Here is a 25,673-nt window from a genome sequence, read left to right as displayed (position 1 = left end):
GCTAACTGAACTTTAGGTCCCTGCGGTCTTCTTTGCACTCTGCCTTCTGCAAACCTAGAGTACAATGAAGGGGACACTTTGTATTCCCCAGGCCAGCAATTGGAAAGATTTTTGCCAACTCCTCCCACCCCCATTGCCACTTAGAAGCAGAGAATCCTGATGTAAAATGGACCATTGTTCAACTTAAGTCTTCCTGGAGGTCTTTCAGACAGATGAATCAGGTTTACATTTTTTGGGAATACTCATGGAGCTTAAAGTTGAATTGCAAAGAAAAATATGCTCACACTGCTCCTTTATGACAAAAGTGCTACCTAAAAAAAGTTTTCCTGACCCTTTTTTAGAACAATGTATGTAGAAGGTTATTTCTGGATTTTTTTCGTCCTCATTTGGCAAAGATGTCTCTGAAGAACTTAAATAGCAATGTCACATGAAGCTGAAATTCGAGCTGCAGTTCTCACTGTACCCAAATGAGAGGAAAAGGATTACCAATTCTTAATCTAAACCTCCGCATTTTCCCTCTTCAATGGTAAGCTTGCTGCAGAAATCTGAGTTGTATGAGATGCAATATGTCTAATCATTTAGCCAAGCAAAAGGAAGAAAAGTGGAGGCCTGATATTTTTGCTGTTTGTAAGAACACACAATTTCTTTAGATCTTTGCCTTTTATAAATATAAGTATGGCCTCAAACTATTTTTGCTTTGCAATTCACCTTTAATGGCCTATGCAAAATCCTCAGAAAGGTTTTGCATGTTGAGCGACGTGATCAGTGCCAAGACAAACTAAGCATCAATCTCGATTGTAGATCCCTTTTGCTCACTTTCTAAGTAGCATTCAAAGTTACTGGAAAGCTGCAACTACACACAAACTAACAAACAGAAACCTGAGATAAACTCCAGAAAAGGCCAAACAGAATCTTCCTCACAGTAGTGTTTGTTAGCTTCAACATCTTTTAGCAGTATTAACATTTTTCTTTAAGGGGGCAATAGATGACAACCAGATAGCTACAGAGCAAACTTTCACTAACCACAGGAAGAAAGGAATGAATAAAGGAGAGCACTGGTATTCTACGTTTCCCTGAGGTATACCGTGAATGCTTTGTGAAAAGGCAATTTGAAGTGGTGCAACATCCTAAGTATCAAGAGCCACAGGAGGTTTGATATCTAAGAATGGGAGTCCATACTAAACGTTTCTTCTCATTGGCAAGTTACACTTCTCTACTACTGTCTTCTGACGAACTTTGATTCTACAATTAAAATCAGCCATGCAGCCTGTGAACTTGTGGATTATACATAACCTACCTAGGACCTCTCGATGACCAAGTATACTGATTCGCTGGTAGTTTCTCTCTCAAAGAATATTCAGCAACCATCATATCAGGTGATACATAAGCACCAACACCTATAAAAAAAGATTTCAGTATTCTCAACTTTAGAATAACCTTGTCTGTAGCCTATGGCATACACAAAAATAACTTTAAATAAACAGTATGTATATTTTAACTGTTTTAGTGTGGAAAACAATTACATTTTTTAGAAACACTGTAAGCTTCAGCTAGCATAAAGTTTGACAGATATTGAGAAACAGTTAAGTTTTTTCTCAATAAAGTTTTGTACGTTAGAGAGTAAATTTGAAGACCAAGCAGGTATTGTAAATAGTAGCAACCGTGATATATTCTGTGCCTATTTCAGTCTATACCCTTTGTCATTATAAAATACTATTTAACTTGTAATGTGAAAATACATACATACATACACACACACACACACACACACAGTAGAACCCCATTTATCTGACCCACCCTTAACCAGCTCTCTGCATTTGCCAAAACAACCAGGACTCCAGGGCCAGAAGTGGGAGATCTCTCCTGCAGCCAATAGATGGCGCTGCAGCATCGCCTTTTCACATTCTCTGGTTTATCCAGAGTTTTTATTATCTGATCTGGCCCCCAGTCCCAATTAGACCAGATAAACGGGGTTCTTCTGTGTATTATATATATTTTAAAACACATATTTATTCGAGTGCAATAGTACACATTCACTTTCCAAGTTCTTAATTGTCTCAGATGATAAATTCCAATGGTCTTGGAGAAAACAGAATCTTGACAAGACAAACATGTGCAAAGTAAAGCCTGTAAAGTTTCAAAAGTCACAGGCTGTAGTAAAATGAGACATGAGAACGAGTGGTACGGAAACAATTTACAATGTCAGTTACAGCACAGCTATATAAGTTAACTATGCAGGGTTCTGAGAACAGGTTTCCCCAAAAGAATTATTTTAGGAGAAGTATATTGCATTGACGACCTTTCAGCCAAAGTGTCATTGTCTGGCCCTATCTAGTAGCTTTCCTCATTTTAAGCAAGCAACCCTAAATTCATCTAGTTGGAATTTGCGCTCTTGCCCACATCTGTCCTATAGCCAACCCTTTAGAAAAAAAGATTTCCCAGGAATACCAAGATTCACATGTGAGGATTTAGTCACACTGATGTTCACAATTTCCTTTACTATTAATGGGATAAACAAAGTTATTTTCACCTGCAGATTTCAAAATACTCAAAAGGGCTTGTCTTCACTGCAACAGCATGAGTCACTACACTTAGGCTAACTTAAGTCTAGGTCAAATGAAGTAGCTCATCTTGAGTGAGAGTAGGCACACTGCAAAACACTTGAGCAACAGAGCTGTAGTACCATAGCGTAATACTTCCCACATCGATGGAAGGGATTTTTCAATCAATGTTGTAAAGCCATCTCTGAAAAGCGGTAGACAGATTGAATGCATAATTCTTCCATTGACCAACCTCTGTCTACACCAAGGGTTAAACTGACCTAAGTACAGCACCCAGGATGTGAAATTTTTCATAGATCTGAGCAACGTAGCTAAGTCAATCTAATGTTTAAGTGTAGATCCGGCCTTAGTTTACATTACAAAGTTTTGCCGGCACAGATATATCAGTTATATCCCCAGTGTAGACATAACTATGCTGACAGAAGAGTGCTTTTGTCAGATTAGCTAATGTCATTCAGGAAGATGGTTTATTTATGCCAGCACAACTCCATGTGTTGGCTTATGCTGCATCTCCACAGGGGGGTTCTGCTGGCATCTGCTGTGTAGTGTACACAGAGAAGCCCGAACTCATGGAAGCAACACTCAAGATTCAACCCATATCAATGATGAGCCAACCAGATTGATTTTAAAGAACCATTAAACCTGAGCTAGAGATTTGTGTGTGAATGGAAGTTGAGTTGCGGCAACACCTTTGTTATATCTCAGGCTAACACTGCAGCGAAGACAAGCCAAAAAAATTATTCCCATTATGCTGAAGGGCCAACTAAACCTCTATATGTTCTCTCAAGGTGAGAATGAGTCACATGTAGACCTCTGAACAGAACCCACAAGTTCAACTCCAGACTCCTGCTCTAATTATTAGACATGCTAACTTGTCTTAAAAAAAAAAAAAAATGTTTAGTGCTAATTCAGATGTAACATTGTAGTTGAATGAATCCTCACCCCCCCCCCCCCCCCCCCCCCCCCAAGAATATCTCTGGACAAATGCCAAATTTTAGATCCAAGTTACAAAGCTGGGATTCATTAGGAAAGGAAAGAGGCAGCATATCAGGGTATCTGACCAAACATTAGAAACAGTGTTTTTTCCCCAGTCAAAATGTATCTTCTGAGTCTAAGATATTTTGTAAGAGATAAATTGGGATCAAACTTAGTAAAATGTAGTTTGTAGAAACAGCTAATAGCAAGATGATCAATGAATGGCACGAGTGGATCGGTCTTTTTTTAAATACAGACAATTACACTTATGAAGCATTTAAAGACAAGTTTGACTATTTGCAAGGCTTGCCTTCTTCAAGTTTATTAAAAATCAAAAATCAAGACAAACTGCCTAGCAGCCTCCTGTATTTTTCTGCATAGTTAGCAGCCAGGAATTATTAGTAGTAAATATTGTTCAATTTCACCCAAAGGAGGAGGAAGAGGCTGCTCTTTGTTTACAGTACAAATGTACTACACATTCAGACTAGACAGCAGGCTTCTGAACATTAACAAAAAACAAATCTCAGTTACCACACATGTACCTAAAGAAATACACCAAGAACGTAGCTCCATTTAAGACAGTTGCCCTCGGGGACAGACAAAAGATTTTACAATCCTGTAAATCTTAATTAGTTTGCTTTGATAAATACAAGATATTTACAAGGTCTTATCTCAATCACTTAATGTAAATATATAACGTAAAAGATCAGCTATTTATATATTTTCTAAACTGTAGGGATTTCTCTCCTTTCTTTAATTTTATTTATTTATTTTTAAAGAGAGCTACTTGCCTATTACACTAGATGTAGTTCCACCTGGACATCCCACTGTAGAAAGGCAAGGACCATTATTCCCTGCACTTGAAACATAGATTACGTTGTGTTTCCATACAGCTTCATTAATTACTTCACAAATTCTCCTAAAATAGATACAGAAAACATCATTTAAGCAACAAAATATTTTCTTCCTCCTTCTTAGTATCCAGAATGCAATTCAGGCAACGTTGAAATCAACTGCAAAGCTCCCACTAATTGATAGGGCCAGGATTCCATACCCTACCTTTGTTTTTGACCATAGTTGAGTAACGTTCGGCCTGTTTGCCAGACCTGAAAGGGTGGTCACTGAGCAGAGTGTGGGAGTGACCCCTGAACAATTTTAAAAGGAAATTAATTAGCAAGATTAAAATCTATTCTTGAGGAAAGATTCTGTAGCAATCCACACATTGTAAAGGGATTACTACTATATATTTTTTCCCAGAAAGAGTATTGCAACATACTACAAAATACTGACAATTTCAGTAGGCTCACTTAATCCATAGATCAAGTTCAGCAATTTGAGATGTACTGCAGCAGTTTAATATCAATGAATTATTAGTGTCTAGATTATTTACTCCTGTTGACAGTGCTACTACACAAATGCAACAATTTTTAACACCAGTATTCTTCAGTATTAAACCTGGTTATGGTAAACATAGTGTACTCACCCAGAATTTGGCCAGTGTGTTGCTTCTCCATAGCTGTAGTTGACAAGATCACACTTGTATTTCATTGCTTCTATCATCTGTTAAAGATTAAGTTAAAAAAGTTTACCACTAAAAACCTTAGAGATGGCAAATAACACCATTTATATAAATGAAACCATTATAAGCCTATTTATAACACTGATGAATGAATGTTGATAAAGATTCTGATGAATATTCATGTTTTTGTTAAAAGGCAGATTTGTTTCATTTCCAGCTTGTCTCTTTACTAAAAATATTTTCCCCCTGTAGCCGATAAATGTTGCACAAAGTCCAAGCGTTGCATAGTTGAACTATCAAATTATTCTCATAAGTTATATAGTTAAGAGAATGTGGGTATATAGAACACTAGGAATCATTAGTTCTTGGCCACTGTATGCCGGTAATCAGTACTGCCCAGTCTTCTTTTGCTGTGCAATCTAATCAAAACCCAGTGCAGTGGCCCTTCATTCCAGTGTCTCGTCATGCTGGTCATATGGAGGTAGTTCTACAGATCACTCATGTGATTGGGTTTTTTTTAATTCCTTTTTGGATTGAAAAAAGTTTACATTCACCTTCTCTTCCTTTCTCCTTCTCTTCTACAGATATCTAATAAGAATTCTGTGAGAGATAAAATAATGGAGGTCCAGTGCCTTTGCTGCTGAAACGGAATAATGTCCAATTTTCTCTGAACAGTAGTTGTGAAAGTAAGTCCTCAAATTCTTAATGAGATTGTTGGATGCATCTCGTTTCTCTCCTGGGTTTGTTTTGTTGTCTAGTGTACCAGTAACTCCATATACCAGTGCTATATGAAGCAAAGAATGTTAAAATAATACACACTTATCCCATATGTTAAAATCTCCTTCTCCAGTTTTTCACTGTACCAGACTAAAAAAAAAATAAATAGTACGCACTTCATACAACACAAAATATATATTGTGTATTAAAAATAATTTGTCTTATGAGAGGCTTGTACAGTATCCTCTATTTTCACTAAAGAGTCTGGCACCTCAAGACCTGTAAAATACCGGAATGGCATTAACAGGCTGGTATCCTGCTAAAAGCGATAGCCTACACAGGATGCCCAAAACAAAGCCACATTACCAAAAATACCCAATGCATTGGACTTATCCCTGAGGTATTTGTGAAGTGGGATACAGAATGTTGGGCTAGACAGCCTATTGGACTGTTTTCATAGGATAATTCCTACGTCAACTGTGCCATGCAGTATTTTTTTCATGAGGTAAATATAGTCTTATACCCCAGTGCCTGAAACTTCATATCCTCTCATTTTCTAGCTATTAAAAATGTCCCATTTCACTTTTTTTGGTTTCAATTCTTACTAAACTTCTCCTTTGATTTTTTCCAAGTCTAGGAAGCAACAACTAATCAAACTGAGTAATGCCCTTTCCTGACAGGCAAGTTATAAAAGCATATGCATAAAAGTGAGTAATTTTTAAGCTATGATTTATTAAAATATTGTCTCCACTTCAGAACGACATGAAAAACATCTGTCAAAGTTACATACTGAACAACTAAGTATCATCTGATTTAGGAGTTAAGCTTTTCTGGAGGCAACGTTGATAAATTTAGCAATACAGTTTTCCACAAATCTCTCAAATTATACTTTACTTTCTCTCTTAGCTATTGAGAAGATATACTTACACACTCGCGGTCCTGATGTCAAGCAGCTTAACTTAATTAGCTATTAATTCAGCAAAACACTTACAGCTCTTATTAGGCCAGTGCCAGTTTCCATTGTGCTTAGTCTTGTATCACCAATCTTGATTGCAAGAATCTGAGCTCCAGGAGCCACGCCATTTCGTTCTGGCTCTTCTGGAAAATATCCAGCAGCAATACTAGCTACATGTGTCCCATGTGCTCCTGAACAAATTAAACAAAAAGCATACTATTGCGTGTACTCAATGTAACACCCTAGTAGAAACCTCAGTTTAATATGCTATAATCCAATTAATTTTCATTTACTGAGCAATTTATACCATAAAAAAAGCTAAGAGCTTATGCCGAAAGCTAACACCATATGGAATTCAGATTCTTCAGAAGTGTCCTTACTAATTAATTTTGACATCCATCTATTCTTTAAATCTTCTGATTATCAATTGTCACTCAATTTTGTTAGCACCTTTCACTGTTGCTTTACATTTTAGAAAGCAAGCAATTATAAAATTAAATATACATGATATTTATATAAACTGCACAAAAATGGGATAAGAGTAGATGGAGCTGTAATTATAGTGGTATAGCTGTCAAAGGAAATTTGTATAGATAGCCTTCATTATACCTTGGCAAATCAAAGCAATAGCTAAATTTGTCTAAGTTATACATATACACAGATATTTTCATTTAGAAGCTGCCCTCCATTGGTAAGCATTCTTTAATCATGCAAGCTGCAGGGGAAAGCAATTAAATTTAGTCACTCTCTATTTAAAGTCATGCGGAAGCAATTACGTTTAATAGCCTGATTCTCTTCTCCCTTATACCAGTGAGACTCAGGAATAACTCCACTGAAGTCAATCATGTTTACTTGTAAGAAGCCAGCATTAGCAAGAAGAGTATCAGGACTGCAGTGCATAGAACACAAGCAGGAAACCATCTACTCATTTATTTTAGCTATTTCTATGCCTCTTAGGGAAATTTTAGTGGGGCACCATTGATAATGATCTATGCATTTATACCATACTCACAAATGTGGCATTTAACTGTCTGATCAGAAAGCTGTACCCCACAAAGGTGGAACTATGCATTTAAGAAAAGACACGTAGCTGCTTGTGTGTTAACTGCATTTTTAGTATTTTGATTTTTGACTATAGCCGTTTTATAAACTTCAAAATAAGATACCTCACACCAGCAGTAATTTTTTTAAAAAAGCATTTATAATTCATTAAAAATGATCAAAAATGGCAAGAGCCTATGTTTTCAAATTAATTTTACAAAGCCTCACTCTGATTTAAACAATTATTTTTAACCAACATTTTAATTGCCTTGATTTAAATTGCTCCCCCCATGGTGCAATCCAATATGGAAGTTTAACCAGTTACACAGAGACACTTACATTTTGACTCAAAAGCACCGTGAAAATGAAACCTACTTTATTTTATGAAAGAGTGGCATCACCTCGTTTCCTTGTTGAGATACCTAAAATAGATTTCATTTGCAATTGATTAAAACAAATTACCTCCACTGGTCACAATAGAAAGCAGGTTCCCCTCATCATAAATGTTCACTGAGTAATTCAACATTTCTGAGATGCCAAAAGATCCATATTCTTGTCTCTCTCTGTAGGTTCTCAACACAGTGCACTTAGTGAAGTCACCGCATTCACTTGAATCAATACAGGCTCTGTTGATATAGAAGAGTATAAAATAACCCAGATCAATCTATAGTAAGAACCCCTGACTTGTTCTTCCCAATATAAAATGACCACAGAGTTTGTAGATCGCTTTAAATTGTCTAGTTTTTTCTAAGTGATAATGGTCAAAATTTTCAAACCCAAATACCAAAAGTCAGGCTCCTAAATCAATACATAGAGGCATATAAGTAAGAGTAGCTTGATTGTGGGAAGGGGCAACATCCTATTGACTTCAATGAGATTTGTGATAGCTTAGCAACTCGGGGGGGGGGGGGGGAGGAGGAGGAAGGAGGGAAAAAAAAGGCATGCCACTTTTATTCAAATGCCTTAACACTGACTTAAAAGTCTAAAATCTGTGCCTAAAGTTAAAACGCTGGCCACTGTACACAGCTTTATGTATTTAACTACTTAATGTAAAATTTACCATCCACAAAAAAAAAAAAAGCATGACTTCAGAAATGTAAAGTTATAACACTAGCTAATAACTACTGGCAAAATGTTTGAATACTTGGCTAAATCATGACAAAAATACTAAAACACAAGACTCTTCTAGATCCCCCTCAGCCCTAAACCTTCAACAGGACGCTGCGCAGGCTCAGGAGTCCGCACTAACAAGTCCTGATGCAGGATCAGGACCTACATTTCTAAAACGGAAATCCTGCTAAAGGTGGCAATTCTTTTTACAACATCCTTTTAGTAAAAACTTCATTACATAAATGTTTTTACAAGGTGATCATCAATAACTACTACTTATATTTTACAGCAATGCAGAATACAGTTTGAACCAACGTTTAAAGCATGTAAAATTCAAACATTTTAGTTAGAAGCAAAAGCAAGAGTTTACCTCCAGGTCTCACCATCATACCATACTAAGCAATCATATACAGGGCCAGGATCATTGTATTTTTTTTCCAAAGAATTCAACAGTTCTACTTGACTCTGAAATTCTTCCTTCATTAGTTTAGTTGCCTTAAAAAAACAAAAACAAAAACCACTCTTAGAATATATCATTATTTTCATACTTTTAGCAATACAGACAGAGGCAAGTTGTGCAACAAACTGCTTTCCTAATAAAAAAAATCCATATGACCTGATGTGTCTGGAAAAGTTCCCAACATGTTTATGTATAATGTGCTACCCTAAGCGTTAGAAAAAAAACGTAAGAAACATCAAGTTACTCATCTGTCATGATTTTCAGATATCGTTGTAGAGATTCTTTATAAAGTTTCCTATGCAGAAGTGATTAAGTACTGTAGAGTTTATAGAAAAATGCTAGTATCAATTTATAGATGGGGGCGGCGAGAAGCCACAGCCAGCACATCCCTCACCCGCGCCACTTCCCGCAGCCCCCATTGGCCTGGGACGGCGAACCGCGGCCAGTGGGAGCCACGATCAGCCGAACCTGCCGACGCGGCAGGTAAACAAACTGGCCCGGCCCGCCAGGGTGCTTACCCTGGCGAGCCATGTGCCAGAGGTTGCCAACCCCTGCTTTAACAAGGATACCCTTATCTATTTAAGTTACCTTTTATGTAAGCAATGTTAAGATACATATGTTCTAACATATTATACATTTAACAATTAGAGTTCTGTCTGTATTCTATTTAATTTAACTAAATCTTAAAATATTTTTGGCATACATCATGACCAGTAAACCGGTGGTTGCTACAAAAGTAATAGTGACCTACAGTATGTATAAAATTTGCTGCATGGTTCACTTTCTTTGCTCTACTCATCAATTACTAGAAGTTAATACTGGATGTGAAGTTATAATTCCTCCCAACTTCTGTCACCTGCAATCTTCAGAGGAAGTACAGGAATTCTTAATTAAGACAGAAGGTTAGGATAGTAAGAGAGAGCTATAAAATGGAGATCAAAACCAATTACTATGCATTAATTTTATCTAGAAAGCAGGATCTACCACCACTTCACATGGCAGAAGAGAAAGGATATGTTTTATTATTTTGTAGTACTCTAGTAATCAGTTCAATTACTGATAAGTCTCTCTTCCATCTTTTTCCTCTGCCTCTCTCCTGAAGTCTGAATGAATAAAGTTGTAACTAATGCAAATATGTTGGTATGCTCAGTTTTGGTTTACACTAGTGTGTTCTTCTGAAGTAGCCAGTGTTTCCATTGTTGAGAAAATTATACAATGTCTTGGCTGGATGCCAAAATAGAACAAATGAAAAGAGGAGGTAGGAATGATCAGCAATAACTATTTCCTATATTTTACAGAAATCCAAGATGTGTGGGTACAACCCACAAACCCAGTGAACAACTGGTAAGCCTCCTTCAAGACCTACCAGCCTTAGTAGCATCTTATAGATTTAGAACAAATTTGAAACATGGGAGATGCTACATGACTTGATACACTCAAGAAGTAATAAATGCCCATTATAGAAGGTATAAACAAGTAACATTTGAAAATTTAAGATGTGTGGTCTTCAACAATGACTACCAATGCTTCTGCAAATGAATCCAATATAAGTATTTTATCCTAGGTCCTTTATTCATAATATTTCTGATTCCTGTATTCTTAAGACACAGTGGCCTGAAGACTGATGGAATCAGAATATACTGACTGATGGACTTAATATGCAGATGACTTGAGTGCCTTAAGGGGCTGACAGCACTTAGTTTTATTGCCCTTCCCTTCAACTGAGATGACAGAGAATTTAAATGAAAGCTACATTAACATTGAGAATTTATTCTAAGTTGAGACTGTAACAGATCACTGACCTCAGAGGAGAGACAATGTGATCTAAAGAGAATGGAAACTTTTCACTAAAAACTAAAAGGAGTTTGATAAAACAAAGATAATATTCAAGACCAAATAAGCATTCACGTACGCATTCTATATCCTGATTTCAGAACAAGATGCAGTAACATTCACTCAATTTGTCTGTTAAAATAACCTTGTCTCTCATTTTCTAATTATCAAATAAAGCTTTTTTAAAGTCTCTTAAGCAAGTGATTTCTGTATAAAAAGTTGTTTAAAAAACTAATACAAACTTGTGAGGGAGAGTTATGAACTGCATCAAACTCATCTAGTTTCCTACAAGCTTCTGCTAGTAGAAGCCTGTGAACAGGATCCCATTGTTTTTCCTTGCGTTCTTTAAAAAAAAAAAAAAAAAAAAAAAAAATCCTCAATATGTTACTTTGCGTAAGAGACACTTGTACCTTTTATGAACACTATCTTTTAAATCATTTGACAATCCTGATTTGGGGCATGACAACTATAGCACAAACAAAAACCTTGTTATATCAGCAAAGAATTAAAAGAAAAATCTACACTATAGCAATTTACAAGCCATAGTTTTCTAACAAAACCAAAAAAGCAAAGTTAAAATATTATAATATGAATACAAAATGAAAGTAAAAAATAAATTACCTGAATCCTCTCCTTAAGAGCTTTTGGATAGAAATCATAGCCATTTTTTATACCAATGTGATACTTGCCTGAAGGATTTACCCAATTTGTTGGAATCTAGAAAACAGATAAAATTCAGAAATAGAAATATTTCTTGCTCTCAACAGGCATTGCACACTAAACGTTAACGTGTTCTATATATATTAAAAAAATACATGGCTAAGCAGATTTGTAACGGTTCAGTTTGTAAAGGCCAGTGGTTCAAGTCCAGACCTAGAGAACAGTAAATACCAACTTCTGCGAGATGGTGTGGCAGCCTCAATCTGGTTCCTAGTGAAATGACATCACAGCAGCCAGCACTATAAAACTGAGAGTATCAGAAGGGCCAGATACGATAAAGGTATGGAGAATGAACAGCCCCTTTACAGAGTTGATCCCTCTACCTCAAAGAAACACTGCCTAAGCAGATTTTTTTGTTTGTGATTTTTTAAAAAATATCAATATAATGGGCAGGTCTGCTTACCATGGTAAGTGGTAGCAAACAGCACAAGGAAAAAATTCAACTTAATCTCCTGTTGCTGTTTGACTCTTAGTGAATCAAGTTCACTGGCCCTATAGCTATAAGATCATGAGGGCAGAGGCCAACAGCCTCACACGGTGGGGGAAAGCTCATGGGACAAGGATTCCATGTACAATCATGAAAAGACAAAGCACAGGACGCTCCAAGGCAGTGGTCCCCAACCTTTTTCGTCTGGCAGGCGCCAGACGACGAGCCACGGAGGACTGTGGCGGCGGACGAGCATCCGCCGACAAGCAGCAACGTCAATAGGTGTCGCCACTGAATGCCGCCGAAAATCGGTGGCATTTTGGTGGCGACGCCTCTGGATGGCGCTGCTTGTCGGCAGCATTTCAGCGGATGCTTGTCCGCTGGCCAGTACATGTGTGCACTTAGATGCCCCAGCAGGCGCCATGGCACCCGCGGGCACCGCGTTGGGGACCCCTGCTCCAAGGGGTTGACAGCATCAGATAGTAGGAGGGGTTGAAACTAACTGCCCCTCTACAAGGCTATCAATCTATCAACAACAGCAACAGTCCTAGACATCCGAGATCATTGTTAAGATTTACCATCTAAACCAGTTGCCTTCCACAAAATCATTCTCAGACCTCCCAGATGCTGTTAATATTGAGACAGAACAGAACTCCCTCCCTGTTCCTCCTCCCCGACCTCCAAGACTCCTCAGTGACCTGCTGGTGCTGATCACATTCGGTCTTAATTATGTCAATTTTTAATATGATGGTTCTTCTTTCATTTTACACAGCTGGTCTTCACTAATGCCAATATTTTTTAAGTGTTTCCAAACTGGCATCATTCTAAAATTTTTGAGGAATAGTTTTTTCTGAACCAGCCTTCGAAAACCAAGCAAGAAACCTTGGATTTGTCAAAGTGAATTTTAAGTTATTATGTTTATTACAGTAGTGTCTTTGGGTTAAATATGTGGTTGGTCCCAATGAGCTCAATACTGTAAACACCCCATATCAGGCAATCCCTACCCCGAAGAACTTACAGTCTAAATAGATAAGCCAGACAAAGGATGGGGGAAGGGATATAACATACAAGAAGGATATACAGTGAGACAATCTAGTATAGGTTTTCACTAGAAGGGAATAATTTACAGACAGAAAAGGAAAAAAGGGGAGAGGTGCCATTAAATTTGATACCAGAAAAAAAAAATAAAAACCGACAGCAAAAATACAGAAATGCTTACCTTCAGAGTTCTTCCAGAAAGACCTATAATTTCTCCATCTTTGGGTTCTACTACGGTAGAAGTGTTTACATCACCACTACCTGTTGTGTCAATTATGTCAATTATTTTGGGTTTCCCATCAGTTGTAATCTGAAAACATAAGAAAATGATTATCTGAGATTAATATGTGGCTGTTAGAGTTGCATTTTTTAAATAAACACCCAAGAAACTATATAAACCATGAACTTTTAAATTGATATAATAATAAATAAAAATAAAATTAAAAAAAAAAATCTACCCCAGCATCCAGGAGCTCCTGCCATTTCATTAGCCACCTCCACACACAAAACAGTTTTATATTATTTTTAATGTTATAATAGCATGGGAATGCCACTATAATTAAGGTTGCATCATGACATCTGTTTAAAGATGGACGTAAGTCCTCTAAAATCAACAGGCTTAGGGCAAAGTCTACACTACAAAATTAAGTTGACTTAAGTTACTTCGACATACAGCCACTGCAGTAATTAAATCGCTTTTGCATGTCCCCACTACGTTCCTTGAATTGGTGGAGTGTGTGTCATCACTACTAGCACTTGCACCGACGCAAAGAGCAGTGCACCATATCCTCCTGTCCAACTTGCCACCATCTGGCACAGGGTGTTTTGTGAAGGGCTTGCACCGCCTCATGGGAGCAAACGAATCACGCAGGGGTGACTGGGAACATGATTTCTGTGTCCCATGATATAGTTTTCTCCATCCCATAATTTTATCGACATCCCATAACGCCTCTTTTCAAAAGCCCTGCAAACCCATGCGTCTACCATCTGTGTGAGAAGCGTGGATACTGCACAGCTCTGCCCTACTGCAGTGAACATTGTGAGCACAGAGGGCCTGATCCTGCAGTATTTGCAGAGCCACAAGAGGAGGCACAGGGAACATGATGATTCCTTGGAGGCTAGATTGCTGTGAGACATAGAAGGAAACAATTCAAAGTTGTTGGTGGCATTCATGGAGCAGCTGCAGATCGTGGAGTGCCGATTCTGGGCCCAAGAAACAAGCATTGATTGGTGGGATCGCATCATTATGCCGGTATGGGATGATGGGCAATGGCTGCAGAATATTTGGATGCACAAAGCCATATTCCTGGATGTGTGCGCGGAGCTTGCCACAGCCATCCAGCGCAACAACATCAAAATAAGATCTGCACAGATAGTGGAGAAACGAGCGGCAATCGCTATGTGGAAGCTTGTAATACCGGATTGCTACTAATCAGCCAGGAATCAGTTTGGAGTTGGGAAATCCACCATGAGGTTGCTGTAATGCAATGCTCAGGGCCATGAATCACATCCTGCTACTGTGACTCTGGGTAATGTGCAGGACACAGTGGATGGTTTTGCAACAATGGAGGTCCTGAACTGAAGTGGGGTAATAGATGGCATACATCTCTCTATTTTGGCCACCGGACCACCTTGCCACAAAGTGCATCAATGGAAAGGGGTACTTTTCTATGGTATTGCAAGTGCTGATGGATCACCGGAGACATTTTACCAACATCAACATGGGTTGGTCAGGGAAGGTGCACGATGCATGCATCTTTAAGAACACAGGCCTGTTCAGATAGCTGCAAGCAGTGACTCTCTTTCCAGACCAGAGGATTGCCATTGGGGATGTTGAAATGCAGTGATCTTGGGAGACCCAGTCTGCCCCTTACTCGCAGGACTCATAAATCCGTACACCAGCCACCTTGACAGCAGCAAGAAGCGTTTCAGCTACAAGTTCAGCAAATGCAGAATGACAACTGAATGTGCCTTTGGCTGTTTGAAAGGACACTGGTGCTGCCTACTCATGAGATTAGACCTCAGTTAAAAAAAAAATCCCAATGATTATAGCTGCCTGCTGTGTGCTTTATAATATCTGTGAAGCAAAGGGGGAGGGAGGGAGTTTTCCACCTCGGTGGAGGCAGAATGGCTCTCTGCTGATTTTGAGCAACCACATACGAGGACTATAAGAGCTCAATGGGGAGCTAAATGGCTCAGGGAAGCTCTGAAAGACCATTTTAATAGTGAGTCACATTAACGTATGTTGATGTAGTGTGCTCTGCCTGGCATTGTTTTTTTGCATCCTAGTATGAAGCTTGTAATGAGTGCTGTGTGTGTATTAATATAACATTGCAAATGCACCGATTGCTATTATCTGTGAATGATGTCAGCCCCAGCCAGCATATATTGAGAATAAAGATGAATTAAGTTTCCATAAATAGGCTTTTATTCCAAACCTATTTTAACGCATATTTATAACTGAATGAAACTTTATAAATATGGGGAAAAGAACAGTCATTTCCATTTCTCAACACATACACCAACCGTGTCTCTCAGCCACACATACGCTGACCTGCCTGTTCTCTCCCCTTACGTGGAGTGGTAGGGGGTACTGCAGTGGCCCTTGTTGCCAAGTGGAATGGGGGCGGAGGGTGTACGGAGGTCCCGGAATGCAGTTTTCGATGGGATGCAGACGGAGGCAAGCATGGGTCTCCTGAACTTGAAGATCAACAAGAGTCTCCAGCATGTCTGTTTGCCACTTGAGAAGTGCTAGCATCTCCTGCAGCACGTCTCTCTCCTTTTCCTGTGCTCTTCTTCTCTCCACTCTATCTTTGTCCATTCTGTCCATCAGGGTGATCCTCCAAGACTAGTGCTAGGTATCTGAAGCACCAGAGAGGCTTGCAGGACCTCTTGGAACAGGTCATCCAACATCATCTTCCTTCTCCTCCTTAAGTGGCTGAGCCGCTCCATTGGTGCGGACGGAGAGACCCTCGAGGCCACATTTCCATCTGCAAAAGATACAATAGTACCTCTGTGCATTGTGAGTGTATTCACAAGATAAATGGAAACTTGGTATACTGAACTCACTCCCCTTGATCCACACAAGTTGCAAACACTACATTCTCACTTGTCCTTGAGATTCACAGAGCACGGCGGAAGTCTCAGCCATGGTGAATAGAGTCTGGGGGAGAGTTGGGACAATAAGAAGGGGATAGCTCACAGGCATGAGTATACGCATATAGGACAACTGAATTGAATGCAGGCACCGTTTTCCAGAGGTGGTGATGATTTTAGCTGATATTTCACTCCTGATAGTAATGGAAACTGAAAGGGAATAGCTCCTGCAGGCATCCGGCTGCACACTGGGTCTGTATGCTGCTAGCCTGTATGCTGCAATGGTGCTTGCTGAAGTAATTGCTGAGTGGCATGGGAAAGTGTCCAACCGCGGCAGAAGTAGTAAGGCAGCCCTCACCAGAAACTTTTGGCAGAGCACTGCAAACTACCTTCAGGAAAGTTTCCTCGAGATCTCTATGGAGGATTCACGGGACATCCCGGTGCATCCCTGATCTGCAGTGCCGCCTCTGCCTAACTGTATAGGGGAATGAGAAGCAGATGGCAACTCTACCTCTACTGGTTGTTTCACTACCTCCTCTAGCATAAGTAAAAAAGAGTAAATGAATAGATGTGTCTCTGCAATATCAACGCAAACTCCGTATTTACCAGAGATTCCTTCCCCGTGCATGAGGCTCACCCATGCTGGACTGTAGGTACGGGCTCGACCGTCCAGGAATCAAAAACAGGTCCTGGCTTGCTGTGCCACTGGATCCCCCAGTCGCCTGTTCCCCATACTCCTCTTCCTCTTCATCATTTCATAGTGGAAGCCTGTGACTCCTGCTCTCCCAAAGTATCTACGGGACTTTTGGGGGTAGTGGTGGGGTCTCTGCCGAGGATGGCATGCAGCTCTTCATAAAAACGGCACGTCTACAGCTCTGAACTAGAGCAACTGTTAGCCCGCCTTGCCTTCTGGTATGCCTGCTGCAGCTCCTTGGCTTTCACGCAGCGTCTCTCTCGTGGACCTTCTCTTCCATGCCCCAAGCGATCTGCTTGTAGATATCGACATTTATACGGCTCAATCGGAGCTGTTCCTGCACACCCTCTTCTCTCCACAGACCCTGGAGATCCACCACCTCTTGCATACTCCAGGAAGGAGCGCATCTGTAGCATGTACCTGGCACAGTCACCTGGGCAGTCACTAGGTGAGCTCTCCATGCCGAGCAGACAGGAAATGGAATTTGAAAAGTTCACAGGATTTAGAGGAGAGGGACATATACCTGCGTACCTGGTCACTGGGCAGCGGAGCTCAAAATGGTGACCAGAGCGGTCAAAGTGGGGCATTGCGGGACACCTCTTGAAGGCTACGAAAGACAATGCAAGTAATGCAGTGCAGTGTCTACATAGGCGTGATCCTGGAAAACATATACGGAGAAAGGACAGGAAGGAGAAAGAGGGAGCAGAAACAAAGCAGTGAGGAAGTGGGTTAGACTGGTTGCTTAGTGACAACACACAGTTCAATACCAAGCTTGGTTTCTTCCACTGATTCCAGAAGAAATTGGGAGTACCACCATGCTGTCTTCTGTCATCTTAAACTAAGTTCTTTGGAATAACGACTCTTTCATAAAGTGCTAACACCTGTATTGCTATACAAATACTGTGGAAGAAGGGTATTTTTTTCAGGTGGGTGGGAAGATTCACTGGTTGGGAAGAGCGTATCTTAACTTAGAATTCATCTCAAGCTTAAATGAAAAAACAGTTTCATTGGACTTAGGTCACCACATCCAGCCCTCCTCAATAAGGAGAGTTCTTGTGTAGCCTGCTGTTAAGGAGAAAGAAAGGAAAATAAGGAGATAGTAGAAGACCTCAAGAGAAGGGGCAAGCCTGAAATGAAAGAAAGATGTCACAGCTGCTACAGAATCCAGCTGGAATTGATCTACAAAGTATGATGGTCACATAATAAACAGTGCTTTCTACTACTGAGTTTAGCGAGTTTGTCTTTTTGCCCAAAGTTATAAGAATGGGGGGCGGGGGGAATAGTTTCTCAAAACTGTACATTGCATTAAAACCACACTTTTGCTTAAATTGACCTTTACAGGTTCAATCTATATGCCAGCCATGTTCTATGGCAGCTGTGACATTGCCAGGATAGTATACCCTGGAAAATCTCAGAGTAAGAGCTGGCAATCTATGGTGTCAGGGGACTGTAGGAGTCAGAAAAAGAAAGATAAGTGTAAAGTCACTTGTGCGCAGATGCCCTCACATTATATGAAACACACAGGAAAACATTAGTCCATGTTACTCTTCCTTCTGATACTATGGCACTTCACAATGTGAAGAATGGTAAGAAAGCAACCCACCATTCTACTACAAACAATGCAACTAATATGGGTAAGATTGGGAGGCTTAGCAAGAAAAATAATGTAGTCACATATGGCTGTTCCTTTACACAACACACATTCTAAAGTTGATCCCTAAAAATTTAAAGGCAAGAATACAATATCTATACCCGCAATCCTGCAATGTGAAGCTTGTGGTGGATACCCTTTGACTTCAATAGTAGTCCAAATGGGCACAGGGTTCCCCACTATGGATGGGGGGATCTGGGTCTGGGACCGTACTCTTTCGAGGCATGATAAATGCATGGCCATTTTCCTGTTTGTTTGGCAGCTGCAAAGGGACTGTGAATTAATTTATCATGCCTCGAAAGAGTATGGTTGAATATTTATGCCGATTGCATAAAAAATTATGTTTCAGAGTGTCCCAGGTTAATGAAAATCTATGAAGAGACTAGACAGGATATTGGCTCTTCTCTGACAGAAGATAACACGTTTTGAAGTGGTGTGCTGAGGAATTTCTCCAAATACTGAAGCTAATAGCAATGACATTGATTCTGTACAGAGGAATTCATGTTCAACTGCTGAAGTGCGGAAGATTATAAAAATGTTTACTGAACCTCAATTACATAATGGCAAAAATGTGTTCCAAGAGAGTTATGAGTAGGCTTTAACAGCACCATTTTCTAGCATTTGTGAATGATCCCTATAGGTACAAGTTTACACTTACAATAGAAGAACCAACAGTTGCTCTTGAATAGGTATGCTGGAAATAGATTTCCACCTATAGCAAATCAACTGGAAGCCAAGTCAAGTTTTCCAGTGAATACTAAAAACGTACAGGCTATTCAGGGATGGAATTGCAAAAGAGCATTCTGCAAGAAAACAGGGATGAGAATATAAGCCATGCTTATTTCCTCCACAAAAGGGAGTTACGTTGCAACAGATGGCCAGTACAGGAATTTGAGTAGCAATGGTCTTGCGCCACTTAGGGAGAGCTTCACCTGCCAGGAGGAATGTGTAACCCACACTTACAGTGTGGCGCTCTGACCTCTAGTTGAGGAATATGAGAAAGTAGAATTTTTGAGCTAATAGATCTGGGTCTTTCAGCTCAGGCAGCAAAGACTCAGAGTTTCAAATCCAGAGGTCCTGGGTTCAAGCCCCTCTGCCCATGACCCAGCTAGAGGATTCATGCTACTTTCATGCTCAAGTAATGTCTCAAATATTAAACTACTACACCTTCTTCTGCTGGAATCAACTGAGCATTTTCTTTGAATGCACCAGGACAAATAAAGGTTAGAAACTACAAGGCAACACCTGGGGCTTCAGAACTAGGTTTTGAATGAAGGATTTTAATTCTGAAAGCAATCTCAGCGAGTCTGAATTATAAGACTCAGTGGTAACTGACTTTTTTTTTAAATGGATTGCAATTATATTTTAAATACTACATTATGAAATTTATATTGAGGTGATAATGTTTGGGAATTCATGTGTGTAAAACGAAGTTCCCCAAATTTACAGTACAGTATCAGCATTATAAGAGAAATAATTTTGCTGCATGACGACAAAGATTTCTATGCCATTTTGGATTTATAAGAGAAAACAAAAATACAATTTTATTATTTGATATTTTGTACTTTGCCTACAGCAGTTTGATAAAATTCAAATAAAATAACCTATCAGCGGTGGCACTGAAGAGTTTATAAAAAACATTTATAGTGTTGTTCATTTTATATTTAAATCTAAAATTGCAACAGCACAAATCTTCAAATTAGGTGGAGGCTTGGTAAAAGTGTTTTAAATCAATTATTTTTAACTCAACCAATTTAACTGGTTTAAATGAGGGCTACAGATCCAGATCAATTATTCAAATTGCTCCCCCTTCGGGAAGGTCCTGCAGGAAATGGGAGCAGAGGTGCATTAACATCAACTGTGAGAATCCGACTGTATTGAGAGTCTACGAATGAGGGTGGTGGTGTTATATGGGGGATTATATGTTTAAAAAAAAAAACAAACAAAAAACAAAAAACAAAAAAACCTTGGCTGGCTAGGTTCTTGTCAATCCATCAGGCATTTTATTACACAGTAAGCAAGTACAAACTGATTGCTCTTGCCAAATATAATTACCCTGGTAAAAGCAATACATTTATGTTGTGACAATTAAACCCTTGGTTATTTTACAGCACCTGAAAGTGTTCAGGTCACTTTACAAAACAAATTGTAAGCTCTTTGGAGCAGAGACTATGTCTTTTCATCTAACTTGAAACATGACAAGACAAGCAAAGGTAACAAACAATACGAAGAGAATGGGGTGGGTAACAAGTTTATGGAGTTACCCAATTTAAGCATCAGTACATCTGGAGGTGTCAATTGTTTTGTTTTTTATTATTGAGCACATGAAAAATCAAGGCAGAAGTGTGTACTAATGAGGAATCTGAATGAGGGTAGTGACTTGGTGGATAAGAACAGGTAATGCATTCCATACATGGGGGTGGAATGTGTGTGTTGGGGGTGGGGGGGGGAGATTGATGCTCCCACGACAATCTGACTAACAGGACATCAAAACTAGCATCAGCAGCAAGAGTGGGAGGCATCATGATGAGACAAGGTCAGGGAGGTAGGCAGTGCTACATAGCGCCCTCAAGGAAGAGACAAGAAGTTTGAACTCGGTGCAATGAAGAAGGGGAGCCAATAGAGAATTAAAAGTGGAGGCGAGAACAATATTGTCAGATCAACTAGTGAAAAATTTAGTGGTCTCATTTTGGGTAAATAGGAGTGGGAGGAATGTGGATATCAGAGGGCTTGTCTTTATTCAAACAACTGTGCAGTTTTCAGCTAGCTGGCATAATGCTGCCTATCACCTCTCACAAGTGTCTAATGACTTCATGCCAAATCTCAGAGACTCTGCTCAACCTTGACTTCTCACTGCTTTTAACACTTATCTTGTCATCCCTGGGCTTTCTATTGCTCCACCCTCTCTGGTCATTCTTTCAGTGTCTTGTGGTGGTATCCTCTTCTTTGCCCACACTTTCCACTGAGTTTCCAAAGTCTTACATCTTTGGTCCCTTCCTTGTCTTATTTTACACCTCTTCAGTGATCATATCTGCTCACATGGCTTCAGCTACCATGTTTATGTGGATAATTCAAATCTATCTTTCCAATCCTGACCCAGCTCTCAGGCTGAGATGTAGGATTGGGACTGTCTCTCCATAGCATCTCCTCCTTGATAGCACACCATCAAATTAACACATGGGCAAAACAATCTTATCCTTTCTCCGAAACCCTTTGTCATCGCCAAAAGCACCAATCTCCATGTCATGAGATTTGCCTGGGCTACTCCAACCTCTTCCTACCTGACAGCCACATAGCCTCAGTTAATTCAAATTATGAGCCTCTAAGAGCATCTTCCTTGACCATCATTCTGGCCATTTAATTCCTCTGAATTCCACCACTATGAGGTGGGATGGGAAAGGCAAAGTTCAAGCTCCACATTCTCACCTTCAAGGCCCTTCAGAGCTCTTCATCTCCCAGTTTAGAGTCATGTCTCTTTCCATGTTATCCTCCACCCCCTTCTGCTCTGCCACGGCTCACACAGCACCTTCTTCCACACTATCCCTGCCACATAAGTTTTTCACCAGGCCACAACCCTCTCGAAATCCCTCCTTAAGATCCACTTCTGTGATACCTACAAGAGCAGAGATGCTCAAAGGCAGCTGGACATACTTAATGGGCCTTTGTTATATGAAAATTATAAACAAATTACATACAAAAGAAACCATATCGAAAAAGTTAAGGTTGAAAAGTCAAAGCAGGAAAGTTAGGAAGTGCCAGAATTAAGGTTGCCTGAAGTTTTAAACTGAATTCAGAATCTTATAACAGAAAATGTTAGGCAACCTTAGTTATAAGCAGAGCTGACAGCTCCATGTATAAACTCCATGCCTCTCTCCTCAGTATATTTCTTCGTAGATTATAGACTTTTGCAGTTATTTTTGTTTGTACAAAATCTAACTACACTTAGCTGAACACGTATGACTACAACAACCACAAGAATAAAAATCACACAATACTATGAAGTACGTAAGTATTAGCTGGATTTTATTGCAGAAGAACCTGAGTTAGAGAGAATAAGTGACTTGTCCAAGGTCACACCAGAAGTCTATGGCAAAATGAGGAACATACCCCAGGTCTCAGAGCCCAAAATGAAGCTCATTAGAGACATTTATAAGGCATTCTCAGTGGAAGGGACCCAGCTCTGGAATAGATGTCCAGAGGAGATTAGACTAATCAAAATCTGATCATTTTTAAGGAACACTGTAGTGTCTTTCAATACTTTTCTACCACAGACAATAACATTTACAACAACAGCAGTCTCCCATCCTGCCTCACAAGAAGTCTTGCCCTAAGCACAGTTCCCATAACCATGTTTTGCCTAAAACATATATAGGTCAAAAAGGAAATAATTCAGGATAGTCCTATGTTTTGTGTTACACAGGAAGTCGGACTATATAATCACAACGGTCCCCCTTCTGGTCTTATAACAGATGAACCACAGAAGGAGGAACAGCAGAGGTTTCCATGAAGAGCAATATGGACTTTGCTTTGCCAGTCCACTTGGCTTGGCGATAAGTGGACAGCACGGGGTGCTGCTGGCCATGCTGGACGCCTCAGTGTGCGGTGCACTATAAAACTCCAGGATAAGCAGCTCTCCTGAGCTCCCATATAGCACCTTAGCAAAACCACAGCAAGCATCGCCAAGGGCTCAAACCTGGCTCTCTCGGGGGACGGGGCACACGTTTGCCGCATAAGTTCAACAACCCCCTTCCCCCAGCTCTGGTGTCAGTGAGGCCCCGGCCCCCTTCACCCGTTTTCCCTCTGAGGGTGTCTCACCCCGGCCCCTCCAGCCTACAGGAGCCACCAACCCCGGAGTCCGGCAAGTGCCTGCGCCGCCTCACGCCGCTCGCCTTGCCGCTGCCCCAACTTCCTGCCCCTTCCTCCTCCGCCCGGCGCCCACGGTTTACAACGCCCTGCCCGGGAGCCGCTCAGCCCGACCATCCCGCCCCCTGGGTGGGCCCTGGCCGAAGGGCGCAGCCCGCCTCTGTTGCGCGCTGACTCCTTCCCACGCTGCGAGACGATCAGGAGACTGGGGGCGACCCCGGACGGGGGTGGGGGGGAGAAGCACCGCTCGCTGCTGCCCCGGACAAGGCCCAGGAGCCCCCCCAATCCCCGCGGGCGGTGACCCGGCGCCGCGGCGCCGCCCCGGGTACCTGCATGCCGGGCGCGCCGGGATCCACGCCGGTGTCCAGCACGGCCAGCAGCACCCCGCGCCCGTCGTACTCCGGGTAGCGGCCGAGGAAGGAGGCGGCGCCCGTCTCTTTCTTGGGCAAGAGCCCGTGGAAGGGGAACGGCTCCTCCGCGGCGGCCGCCATGATGCCAAGGGACAGAGCGACGGGACTGACCAGCTCCCGGCGCCTGGGACGCACCAAGTGACGGGCTGAAGGGCGGGAAGGCGCATGCGTCCACCCAGCCAATCGTCGGGCGGCATGCCCGCGCCTTCTAGAGCGCCACGGCGCATAGGCTATACCAGCCAATAGGACGGCGAAACGCACTTATGCGCGCGCCGGAGCTGGGGGGGGCGAATGCGTCTAACCATCCAATAAGACAACATGACACGGACCTTCACGTGCCGGAACTCGCGTCCCGTTTGGTTCCGTAAGGAAACCTGCGCCGAATCGGCCAGTCTTAAAGAAACAGGAACCTATTTCCGTCTCTATCCCCCCCGGTCGCCGCCCCGCTGGTCATTGTCACAGCTCCCCCCCCTCCCCCCGCCGTGCGGCCCCTTTAATGGCTCAGCAGGGAAAAGGCTCCACGGGCCTGGTTCCGGGCCCCTCAGGCTGCGATGTCATCGTTACAGCCCCAGCGACCCTGTTGCAGTCACAGAGCTGGGGAAGGGGGCGAGGGGCCAGCCCAGCCCAGCCTGGCTCCCAGAAGCGCGGGTGCTGGGCTGAGCACAGATGCGCCCGCTGCAGCCTGCACAATCCTGACAAAACAGTGCCCGCTGGAGCCACCGCCAGGGACATGTTCCGAAATGGTGCGTGCAGAGCACAGCTGGTACCGGGCCCCTTGCCTTGTGTGCCTTGTAACCAGTGGCAGCAGGCCTCGGTGCTGCTCTCCATGCACAGTACACAACCCCTGCACGCAGGTAGTTAAGTCCAAAGCAACAAAGTGGCAGATGAAATTCAATGTTGATAAATGCAAAGTAAGTCACATTGGAAAACATAATCGCAACTATATATACGTAACAATGGGGTCTATAGTAGCCGTGACCACTCAAGAAAGAGATCTCGGGGTAATCATGGATAGTTCTCTGAAAACATCTGCTCAGTGTGCAATGGCTGCAAAAACCCTAGCAGCCTGTTAGAAACTATTAAGAAAGGGATAGATAATAAGAGAAAATATCACAATGCCACTGTATAAATCCATAGTACGCCCACACCTTGAAAACTGCATGCATCTCTCATATATATATATATATATATATATATTAGGATTGGAAAAGGTACAGAGAAGGGCAACAAATATGATTAAGGGTTTGGAACAGCTTCCACATGAGGAGAGATTAAAAGACTGGAATTTTTCAGCTTGGAAAAGAGATGACTAAGGGGGGATATGATAGAGTTCTATACAATCCCGAATGGTGTGGAGAAAGTGAATAAGGAAGTGTTATTTACTTCTTCACATAACACAAGAACAAGGGGTCACCCAATGAAATTAATAGGCAGCACATTTAAAACCAACATAAGGAAGTACTTCTTTACACAACACACAGTAAAGCTGTGAAACTTTTGCCAGGGGACATTGTGAAGGTGAAAACTATAACAGGGTTAAAAAATGAATTAGGTAAGTTCATGGAGGATAGGTCCATCAATGGCTATTAGCCAAGATGGTCAG

The 25,673-nt window shown here is 41.2% G+C and overlaps 1 protein-coding gene across 4 annotated transcripts in view; it reads right to left on the bottom strand.

Moving 5' to 3' along the window:
- TPP2 (tripeptidyl peptidase 2) overlaps positions 1-24,189 on the bottom strand; it is a 75,505-nt gene extending 51,316 nt beyond the window's left edge. For 3 of the 4 annotated variants that reach the window (XM_024194171.2, XM_024194172.2, XM_029914406.1), the window contains exons 1-10: positions 23,990-24,189; positions 13,538-13,666; positions 11,793-11,888; positions 11,414-11,518; positions 9,249-9,373; positions 8,231-8,394; positions 6,764-6,918; positions 5,020-5,096; positions 4,328-4,455; positions 1,298-1,397 (exon numbers count right to left, since the gene is read on the bottom strand). In XM_024194171.2, coding sequence (XP_024049939.1) covers positions 1,298-1,397; positions 4,328-4,455; positions 5,020-5,096; positions 6,764-6,918; positions 8,231-8,394; positions 9,249-9,373; positions 11,414-11,518; positions 11,793-11,888; positions 13,538-13,666; positions 23,990-24,151 — 1,241 coding nt within the window. In that variant the 5' untranslated portion in view covers positions 24,152-24,189. The remainder of the gene's footprint in view (positions 1-1,297; positions 1,398-4,327; positions 4,456-5,019; positions 5,097-6,763; positions 6,919-8,230; positions 8,395-9,248; positions 9,374-11,413; positions 11,519-11,792; positions 11,889-13,537; positions 13,667-23,989) is intronic. The other variant, XM_029914398.1, reaches the window with a different exon arrangement.
- Positions 24,190-25,673: the final 1,484 nt, after the last annotated feature.

The sequence above is a fragment of the Terrapene carolina genome, unplaced genomic scaffold (genome assembly GCF_002925995.2).
Source record: "Terrapene carolina triunguis isolate 2854851 unplaced genomic scaffold, T_m_triunguis-2.0 Scaffold21, whole genome shotgun sequence".
Classification (NCBI taxonomy): domain Eukaryota; kingdom Metazoa; phylum Chordata; order Testudines; family Emydidae; genus Terrapene; species Terrapene triunguis.
The sequence above is the reverse complement of the archived record's forward strand: the minus strand, read 5'-3'. Positions and strand labels throughout refer to the sequence as shown.